The following is an 11,035-nucleotide window of genomic DNA, read 5'->3' on the forward strand; positions in this document are numbered from 1 at the left end:
CATCCTGAATTGGCCTGGGAATCCACTAAACTTTTGTTTTTAGACATCACTCATTTTTGGAAAGGAAAAGCCAAGCCCTCTAGAAACGTACTTCTACATTTCTGAAAAGCACTCAATCACATACTTAATTCAACATCTATTCAGGGCTGTGCCTAAATGCTATTGATATTAGTGGGATTTCTGGATATGTTTCATCACTGTCTTTTCTCCAACCATAAGATAGGCAACAAAACAGCAACATGCTGCATTCTGTGCACTGCATTTAGTAAGCACAGAGAGAAAAAGCAAAGAAAAAAGAAAAAAGCACATTCTTTGCTTGCACATTTGAGAGTGGGCTCAAATAGTTCATGTATCCTTAAAAAAAAAAAGTGATAGGTTTGGGAAAGGCTGTCTACAGGAACAATGGAAAGAAGGGAGAAGGTAGAATTGGGACTGAAAACCAAACAAGCCAGTCCTTCTTTTGGAAGAAGGAAGGGATAAGGGGAAAGCCAGAGGAAAGGAAGGGAGGCCAATGTCTGCTGCTTTTGCTGCTGAGAGGCCTCCCACTTACTTGCTCTCCTAGCAGTGCCCAACTCTCCATGCACCCCAGCCCATTCCTTCAGCAGCTGCAGCAGCAACTCCGGCACAGAGTAGGCAGTCAATAAACTCATTCTTATGGCTAACTCATTTTGTGTCTCAATAACATCCTTTAATAATTAATTCCAAATAAAAAGAAAATAAAGGAGATGACACTAGACAGCGGTCACATTTTATTCTCCCTTGTGGCCTGTAATTCCAGGCTGATTAAACCTCACTTCATAATGTAGTTCCATTAAAAGGAAAAGGTTTATGAGTGAGTCTCCGCTAATGTTGTATTTGAGTCCCACTTTTTCCACAAGCCAATTCAGTGTTTCTCATTTTTGAGATAAATACTGAATTCCTGCACTGAGTTTTTCTATTGCACTTTCTTTCAAAAACGTTACTGAAAGGCTGCCTTTAGGCAGATTTTTGTCCTCAATTATCAAATAAACATACTTATATACACACACAAAATCCCCCAAATCACAAAAAAATCGTAAGAGAACAAATACATGATAAATGCAAGGGTTCCAGTGTTACTGGAAAGAGTTCAGATGCTAATGTGAGGAAAACAGCAAGAAAACTTACACTGGAAAGACTCTTTCCATCCTGACTAGTTTAATTCATGGACACTTAAGTGAGGGATAGGTGAAGGCAAGAACTTTGGCACTTCTCTATCCAGCAGGCTCTAAAACCAACTCTCAGTTTGGGTTATGACGGAGGACATTGCAGGACAAAAAATAACCTGGGAGACTAGAAAGTAATTCCATTTGCCCCAGTAAATCATATTTTGTCTGCTCCTGGAAAATAAGTGTTGTTATTTGCATGTCTAAGGATGTTCTCTGAAAGAGCAGACAATTCCTTTTACTAAGTCTTTCCTTGCATCAGAAATACTCTTTTCTGGTGACTGAAACTGTGAGTCATAACAGAAAAACAAAACAAAAACAAAACACTAAAATGGATGAAATTCATCTTAATTTAGCTACAGTGGAGCCTGGGATTATTGTTATTTTTTGATTATGGATTAATTTGGCCTAATAAACTTGAGTTAATGTTTGACTCTCAAATATACATTTATTTCTGATTGGATTTTACCTCTCTTCTTTAGAAATACATTTCACACTAAGTACCCAGAAAGGGAGAAAAAAACCAAGGAGGCTTGTGCATGAAACTCACTCACCCTCACCCTGATGACATTGATTTCTACAGCTAGTAGCATTCCATATAGAATAACCAGGAGTCCCGTGAGGCAAAATCGAAGCTGAGAAAATCCAACATCATTATCACAGAACTTTACAAATTTGATGGTTTTAGTTATGAAAGCTAAAGTCCAGTAGAACAGCAAGGCTGTAAGAAAAAAAATTAATCAGGTCAACAATTGCAAAAATGTAAAATAATAGTATTAAGTATTCATTCAGAAAGAATGCAACAAATATATAAAAAACAGAGAGTAGCCTTTCTCTTGTCAAAACAGAAGCTTAATTCAATTTTGCAAACATGAAAATATTAAGATAACATTTGTTCCAAATTCTTTTCCCATTAGATTTGGTGACCTCTTCAAGTTTCACAAAGTGAAGTCTGTTGAAGGAAATTTCCATTCGTTGTAAACACACATCCAGATGATGAGTTCAAGGGATGGAGTGGCCCCACAGGAGAAGGTGCCTGTGAATGATCTTCAAATTTGATTCAGGCTACTAAGACAGCTGTGAATTTGGCTTGAATAAAACCCGACCTCATTCCCTCTGCAGCTCTCTAGGATGCATAAGGGAACAGGCATTAAAATATTTTCTCCAGATGGTGCCATGTAAGCAACCTCAACCTTCAACAACAGGTTGTAGGTTCCTACCTCCTAGCTAGACCACTGAAGATCAGGAAATGTGGAAGTCAAAATGTTCCATGCTTTTATTGGATTAAGCTCAAGATCTGCAATATCACACTTAACTCGATAGAACTTTTTTTTTTTTAAACTAACCTGTGTCTGTTCAGAGAGACATTTTGTGCAGTAAGCATTATGTTTACATGATAACAGGAAGTTCCATTTTAACCAATAAACTAATTCAATGAAATTAACTATGATGCCAAAGCACAAGAAATTTAAATTAAATAGAAAATTAGATTACTGTCAAGAATGGTGAAACAGTCCTATAATTATGATACAAAAACCGAACAGTTTTATTACATTAAAAAACTCTCCAATGTGTTCCCACTGTGATATCCCTCTCAGCTTAAAAACCTCATTGTCCTAATCTTATTTCATGATTTTCCCCTATTGTTTAATTTCTGGGTTTCGTTTGTCTATAAAACTTACAAATATTTTTAACTCGAAAATAGTTCGATCAGATGTTAACATTCAATTACATATTTTGAATGCTGAGAAAGCTAGCAGATTTTCCAATTCAGTACAAAAACAATTATGAAATGTCTTGCTAAACTCTACAACTACCATACATCCATTCTGAAACAGTGTGCAAAGAGCACTAAAAAAAGCGTTATTAGGAGAGCCACCTGGAAAAAAGCATTACACTGGAAAAGCTACGTTTGTTAAAATGCAATTACAGGTCAAAACCAGACAGGGAAAACCCGATTCAGATCAGACCAGTGAAGAGTTCCAATATCTGGGATCCTGCGCTCAGTCATTAGCTTCAGAGAATAAATATTCCAAACTTATTCCAACATTTTTGATAGGAGACGGAATGACCACTTCAGAATAGCCAACAGTCTGGGCATAAAGCTGAGAATCAGGACCAGCTCAATAACTTTGAGTCCTGGATCTTGCATACCCGAAGGGACTGTGCTAATCCCCAAGAGGTGTTACAGTATCTGTCTCTTGCCTGTTTATGAAGAACTGCAAATAGACTTAGTTTCTTTAAGGTTCAGAATGAAAAAGATTAAAATAGTCTCAAAAAATTTCACGGGATTGGAAAATTGTTCAGAATCAACCAACAGGTCTTTAAGGGTCTCCTCCACAGAGTCAAGGAGAGTTTTCCCATTGCATTTAGTAAGTTTTAGGTAAGGCTCTGTTAGCTTTGGCTTTATACTGCTTGCAACTTTTTGCAAGTGCATCAGCAGAAGATGCCATACCAGGTGATTTACTCTACTGTGTGGCTGCGGAATATTCTATCTCCTCTGCAGCATTCTACTAATGAAGAACCCTCTTTCAGTTTCCCTTCTCATACTCTCAACCAAAAGTTTATCCACTTAAACTTTTCCTCATGGTTTCCATTCACCTTGTTTGTACTAGACTGTGGGAAAGCTGCTCATGGCCACAGTGCACTCTAGTGGGTTGATAGCCAAGTATAGCCATAATTTCTGGGCTAATTCGCCTAAGGTTACAGTGTCCACTCCCAGGCTGTCAATCCACAGTAACTGCAAGTAATGTTGAAGGACAGTGGCCCTCGGTCTTAGATAAAAAGATTCTGCAGTTTAGAAAACTGAATGGAAATTGTTAGAAATACGTTTCTTAGGTTTTCTCACAAATGCAGGACACTGAAAAGAAAAACAAAACCAAAAATAAAATAAAAACCAAAAGACCTCAGTTCGCTAAGACTCAGAATTAAATTTTGAAACAGATTAACTAAGATGGGAAAGAAATGTGGTGGTTTGATTTTCTTTTCTTTTGTCTAAGAATTAGCTACGAAGATTGGAAATTCCATAGGAGCCTATTCCTTGGAAATTCTTGCAAAAACAATAATTCCTACTAATTAACTTTAGTATCATAGTTATTAACTTATTAATATATAACATATATCAGTAACACTTAAGTTCTCGTATTCAATGGTGTATCTGTTTATTATTCAAATATTGTCCAGAGCTCATCCAGGATCACTGCTCTAAATTTTGAACAAAATTATCATAAAAAAGAAATCTCTTCAGGAAGGAATTATGCGAAAATGGGTAAGCAACTATCAGCTGCAAATTTGTGCTACCATTCTCAGTGATTTAACAGCAGGATGTGTTAGCAATACTAAAATATTAAACACTGCATTCTACATCTGAAATAATAAAAAAAGAAACCAAAATCATTGCTTTTCTTCTGTAGGGGACTGTAACAGGCTGACAGTGTTTTCCTGAAACACAACATCTGGTGCTGTGAGAAAGCATTAAACAGACTCTCTTGACTTCTGAAAAAATTGACTGCGTGACCCCACCTGGTAATAAAAGATGAAGATTCTACTTAAAAGACGGGTACAAAAAGGACCAGTCCCAAGTGAGAAAACATAAAGCCTGCCTAGCCTAGCCTAGGTAGAAGATCTGAAGTTATTTTTGTATTTTCTTGTAGTAGTTTTATTCTTCACCACTAAAATCAGACCTTTAGAAGAAGAATGATCCTGGTTTTTCAACATGAGCTACAGACTGCTTTTGCAGAGAAGGATGCCTGCTTACAACAACATGAAGTTCAAAATCATCTTTAATATTTAAAAGCTTTGTCAAATCCAGCTGTTACTGAGATTTTACCACCTGACCAGTACTGGAATGGAACTCTGATCCACAAAGCTGCTATGACACGAAGTTTAGCAGGATCCATTAACACAGAAACTTGGCTCAAAGAGAATTTGATGGGCCAGGACCATTGCAGAAATAATAGGTAACAGGACAGCTAAGTATACATACATCCACAGGCTGCAATCTACGCAAACTGTAGAGAACGCGTAACTGCCAGCAGTAATGGATTTCTATAGCTAGTTACAGCTTATTTACAACCTTGTTTCTTTATAAATAAAAAATATTTATTACACTTTGTAACTCATATATAGAATTTTCCATTCAAAAGGTCTTAAAGCAGTTTACAAAGAGAGGTTTAGGAACAAGAAGCAAGCAGAAGCAATGTGGCATGTCCAGGGTCATAATGATGAGTCAGCGATGCCACTCATTTCCCTTGACTCCTTGCATACTTCAGCAGACCACACACGCTACCCTACGGTCTTTGAGGAACTTAAAATGGCTTCAATTTTATACAATGCTTTAATGCAACATGGTGACAAATAAGGGGATTCGGATAGCTTTTAGACTTACAGATTTGATCTCTAACATTTGCTACTTATCCCACAAATCTGATTTTTGCTAGAGAAGTCTTTGGCCCAGTGGATGCCTGGAAATACCATACTGAAAACTATTAAAAGCTGAAAAGAATGAGCTGTTTTAAGGAAACTCCCTGCATTACCCAGGACTGGAGGGTGGTAATGGCAAGCAGTAGACCAGAACATAGGTGTAACTATACATGTACAAGCTAGAACCAAGAGTACAGCAACCTGTCACAGAATGAACAGACACTCGGGATCAACACAGTCATACTTCCAATTTTTCTAAATTATGAGACATACCGATTAATAACTTCGGGAAATTAGATGTTTCAATATTATGGTAATAAACAACAGATGTGATGGCTGCCAAGAATGCCATCCCAGCCGGCATGTACAGATGTAAATGGCGGGATTCTGAAACCCTTAAAAAGAAAAAAAGTGAACATCTATTAAAATCTAACCTTTTTACCTATTTAAGTGTTTCCCTTTTAATTTATGAACTGTACACTGCACAGAGCTGAGGTAAGGTTTTCTAAAATCATTTATGGATGTAAAGCACTCTGATTTTCAATGGTGTTTGTGCTCCTAAATCACACAGTTGCATTTCAAATTCCTCCCCCGTGCTGAAAAGAAAATCTGTGTACTCACATTTCCTACTGAAATCAACTGGAACGTTGTTTAAACAGGGATAATAAGCTCAGCTCCAGAAGGAGAAAAGTTCATTTAAGATATACTAGTTTGGGAGCCTTCCATCAAGATATGTAAATAAGATCAATTGACAACACAGAAGTTTAAGGTTTTCTATAGAAACATTTTGTGGAAGTGTTTGATTTTCTTCTTCCAGTTTGGGAGAAAGACAGCATCACAGCATGGGAATTACTCACAGCGAGTTCTGTTTTCGGTGATTACAAGCCAACAAACACAACCCACAAAAGAACCATATGCCTTAAGGTTTTGTCCTGTAAAGCAACGTTTGCCTGACACTTTGCTTCAGGCAGCACTGGACGGGGTCCTGGCAACTACACCCCCTTGTGAATATGGGCAGTGTTGGCCAGTGCTGTTGGCTTGTGCAGAGGTGGATAGAACCACACTTCCACCCTCCTTCCTCCCACTTGTCACCTTCCCTGCCTCCCCCCTTTTCTTACTTTCACAAAAGTAATGGGACATCCTGTGCTGTCGAGGGCTACCATTTCCTCTGCCTCCCATCTGACTCTTCCGGTGAGAAGAGGCACAAAGAGGAAACCTACAGGGCACAAACACCTAGGGAAATTCAACCCTGGCCCTCCAAACCATGTGGAAAAGAAATTACAATCTCTGGATCTGTTCTTGCTGCAGCAAAAGCTGTGCTTGTGTTTGGAGAGCTGGAAGGGGCTGTGCAGTCAGAGAGCTGGACAGCATCACAGGACTTCATAAGACTGAGAGCAGAATAGCCCAGATGTCTAAGAGATCCACCAGAGCTTGGAGGGCCATTTCCCAGGCCTGTACCTAGGGAAGGAAAGCCCTCCCTCACATGAGCACTGCGGGAACTCTGTAGAGCTGCCTGAAGCCGTGCAGACAGCCTCTGCCATAAACACTTAACTGCTCTTGCTGATAGTGAGAGCTGTATGCTCGCACAGCAAAACGAGAAGATTTTTCAGTCTCTGAATTCCAAGTAACGATCGGGCTTTTTTATACAATAGGGTTGAACTCCCAGCAGGGAAAAGCAAGTAACAGAAACACATTTGTTCAGACAGTCTTAGTTTCAAGAGGTAACACTGCAAGAGTGGGAGGTGTTTTTCTATACTCACAAAGAGAAGCAAGTCGCCTGAACTCCCCAATATAAGCATATCTCCAACAGGCTACATCTATTGCTGCGGTGCCAAAGCCTTTGGCAACCAATTGCTGTCAAAAGGACTTACCAACATGACCCATTTTGGTCTTAGGAAGCTGATGAGTCTCCAAATCTGGTTTTATTCACTGGAGCACTCACTAGCCTGCTGAGTGCTCTGGAGGCACAATTGTGGGTTGGCACTCTCCCAGTACAGCTAGGAGCTTTGATTCTTGTCAGGTGGCACTTATTACTTAACAGCAATGCTCTGAGTCAATTTAAACAGCAAATAAACACAATGGAAGAGATTGCTAAAGAAAACAAAACAGAAAACTCAAGGTAGCATGCTGCTTTGAGCATCATACAACCTGATAGCTCCAAATAAATATGAGAAAAACTTTTTTTAAAAACTGACACTAAGAAACATCTTATTTATACATTTTTAAGAGGAACTATAATAATACTGATTATGTCAGCTTTTATAGCAGAATACTATAGTGCCTTATCACATTGGTTAGTGGATACTTGTTATATAGATAGCTAAAACAGAGGTTTCACTCTATTTAAAGAGGGCTGTAACTTTATAACCTTTAGGCTACAAATTTGTACTATTTATAAAAATCAGACTTTCCTTTAGAGAAAAAGGATCACAGTCACCATTATACAACATCAGTTTTTGTCAGCATAAATCATTTTCCTATATCACTTGTTTCACTTGGAACAATTTTTCCCATAGCTTACTATTTAAAGACATTCCTAAGCTGAATACCAGGTCATGGATCAAAGGATGTATACGTTCGTATAACAGCCCTTTCCCCTCTATAACGCCTAACCGTACTCTGTGAGAGGTGATCAAATCAAATCAAACCAAACCACCTTCAGTGTCAACTACATCAAATGAAGCCTCTAACAAATTTTAATTTTGGGGAAGCCAAATCTTTTTTATCAAAAAAATGTGAGCTACTCTGCTGAAGGCAACACATCAGACATACTGTATGAACACCAATGGTATTTCAGGAGAAACTCGAAGTGGTGACATAATAAGGCCCAGTGGATCCACCCCTTTCATCAAGAGGTGCAGATTTTAGCCCATGGGGGAACATTATGACCTACTGCACATGTGGGAATTCTGCCTGAGTAAGGCCTGTGGGACTGGACCCTTGGACATAAAACATACAATGAAAATGTCACCATCTGCTTGAATTGTCAGGATTTATCTATGATTACTCTTCGGAAAGATAGTGTCATTAAGCTGAACTAAAAATGATTATGGTCATTTGTGTGTGTACACACTTGGCAAGGTCTGTGGAATTTCTGATACGAGGTCGGTAGGTTAATCACCAAGAACACAGATTACATGTTTATAACCTCAAGGCATATGGTTTAGATGAGAAATTAGACCAGGAGACAATACCTACAGCAAAACCCTTTAAAATACTCAGCGTATCAGGAGAAGATACACAAGCACTCACCCATCAGATACTATGCCCTCTGCAATTTCACACACCAGCACAAACAAGAGGATGAAAGTCAGTATCCAGCGTAAATTGTGGCCCGGAAAATGAAGCCAGGTGCTATGGTGAATATGAACTTTGGAACTCTGACTTCCCCATCCTAAATGGGAAAAGGCAGTTATAACAAGTTTTCTTAGAAACAACAAAAATGACCAGCAAGAAGAGTGACATATTCAGCTTCTGTATACAGAGGAGTATATGTGTAACAAACTAGTGTACTGACATTCATACAACTGTGTTATTAAACATGTATATATTGGAATCTTTTTGGAAGTCTGATCTTGTTACTTCACTTTTCATATGAAATAAAATCAACAAAGCAGACAGGACACAAAGCCTTAAATTCTAATACTTTTAGTGACTTGCTATTAAATCATTATATGCATTAGATATTTTTCACATTTATTTATATTTAAATGAATATTTTTGATAAATGCAAACAAAATTGCACAATATTTTTTCTCACTTATGCATTTAATTACTCTAGTTTTCAACTCATCTTACAGATAACTTTTTTTAAAAAAAATCTCATTCTCTAGGTCTTGATAAAAATACCGTTTTTTTAGTGAATAAAAAGAATAAGAACACTGGAAAAAAAAGCCAGATAAGCAGATTACGGAGCAGTACTCTAGGCGGTTCTTCAGCTGATCCTGCTTGAACAGTTGTGCTGTTATTTCAGCACTGGACCTTGTATAATCAACAGAAGCGAGCGCTAATTCGGACAGCCCGCATGCTGTACAGAGAAGGGACGCGGCTGAGCAGAGCGGTACTCAGCGCCTCAGCGGCGACAGACGCATGTACAGTTGCACCACCGGGCCACCTACTGGTAACCCCAATCACCAGTGACCGGGAGGGCTGCCCGCCTGCTGCCACCCTCCCGCAAACCTGCAGGGGGGATTATTCGGTAACGTACAACTTGCCAGGTTTTCCTGTTTTTTAACAGCACCTTTGCTCTGCTGCTGGGCAAAACCTGCAGGCAAACGCCGCAGCCCCTTCGGGGTCACCAGCCCCCTGCGGGGGGGGGGGGGGGGGGGGGCTCCCCGGCAGGGCGGGAAAAAGGGACCGCGGCCATGAGCGCAGGGACCCCCCGGGACTACCCCGGGGCAGGCGGGGGCCGGGCACCAGCTGCAGCCGCCACCGGGGCGGCGGGGGCAAGGCAAAGCCAAAGGGGGGGGGGGGGAAGGGAGACATGACAGGCGAGATACTGCGGGGGGGGGGGGCGCAGCCACGCAAGGACAAAGGGGGGGGGACGCGGGAGGACAAGGCGAGGGGGCGTCCCCGGCGGCGCCGCGGGCACTCACCGATGAAGAGGATGGGGAAGGTGATGAAGAGCAGGAAGACGTGCGGCACCACGTTGAGCGCGTCCACGAAGCAGCCGTTGTTGAGCACGCCGTGGTCCACGTTGTAGGCGGTGGAGTTGCCCTCGTCGCCGCAGAAGGCCAGGGCCATGGCGGGGCCCCGCGCGCAGCCGGGCGCCGCCTCCGCGCACATCCAGGCGGGGCCGCGCGGCAACCGCTCTGCCCGCACCTGCCGGCGGGCGACCGCGGCGGCGCGGCCCCGGCAGCGCGCGGGGCCGCCCTAACGGTCGCCCCGCCCCGGGGCCGCCCAACGGCCGGCCACGCCCTAGCGGCGCGCGACGGGGCAGCCTCGCGGGGGCGGCGGGCAGGGGCGCCCTCGCTCCGGGGGGGGCTGCGTCCTTTGCCTGGCGGTAACGACGACCGAGCACCGCAACAGCCCTCCGGGCCTCCTGCAAGACAGGAGAGCGCTTCAGGCGTCACGGGCCGCCACAATTCAGCGTCTTATGCGACAGGACATAAAAAGGGCATTAAATTAGTGCTGACAGAAGAACTACGGGGTCTGATAAGAACATTTTTAAATTCTGTCAGCTTTGCGCTTTTTTTTTTCCTCCACTATGATGAAGACGTTAAACCTCGTAAGCAGCTGCAGCCCATACTCCAAGGAGTCTTTGAAATCACATCCTAAGCAGCGATTACACTTATGCTTCACCTTTTTCTCTCCCTCTTAAATGAATCCAAATCAAACTTGGATTTTTTTTTTTTTGACTCAGACTCTTGACATCAATGGGAATCAGACCGTTAATCTGAGTGGGTTCTAGATCTCTCTCTAAGCAATTT

The 11,035-nt window shown here is 41.5% G+C and overlaps 1 protein-coding gene across 5 annotated transcripts in view; it reads right to left on the reverse strand.

The window, feature by feature from the left end:
- ABCC8 (ATP binding cassette subfamily C member 8) overlaps positions 1-10,406 on the reverse strand; it is a 78,086-nt gene extending 67,680 nt beyond the window's left edge. The window contains exons 1-4 of one of the 5 annotated variants that reach the window (XR_010389517.1): positions 10,202-10,402; positions 8,859-9,000; positions 5,880-6,001; positions 1,739-1,905 (exon numbers count right to left, since the gene is read on the reverse strand). Coding sequence is in view for 3 of the 5 variants with exons in the window: in XM_064513103.1 (XP_064369173.1) it covers positions 1,739-1,905; positions 5,880-6,001; positions 8,859-9,000; positions 10,202-10,391 (621 nt within the window). In the remaining 2 variants the exon portion in view is untranslated. Of the gene's footprint in view, positions 1-1,738; positions 1,906-5,879; positions 6,002-8,858; positions 9,001-10,201 lie in introns of all 5 variants that reach the window. The other 4 variants (XR_010389518.1, XM_064513103.1, XM_064513102.1 and 1 more) reach the window with 4 other exon arrangements.
- Positions 10,407-11,035: the final 629 nt, after the last annotated feature.

This window comes from Dromaius novaehollandiae, chromosome 5, assembly GCF_036370855.1.
Source record: "Dromaius novaehollandiae isolate bDroNov1 chromosome 5, bDroNov1.hap1, whole genome shotgun sequence".
NCBI classification, from domain to species: domain Eukaryota; kingdom Metazoa; phylum Chordata; class Aves; order Casuariiformes; family Dromaiidae; genus Dromaius; species Dromaius novaehollandiae.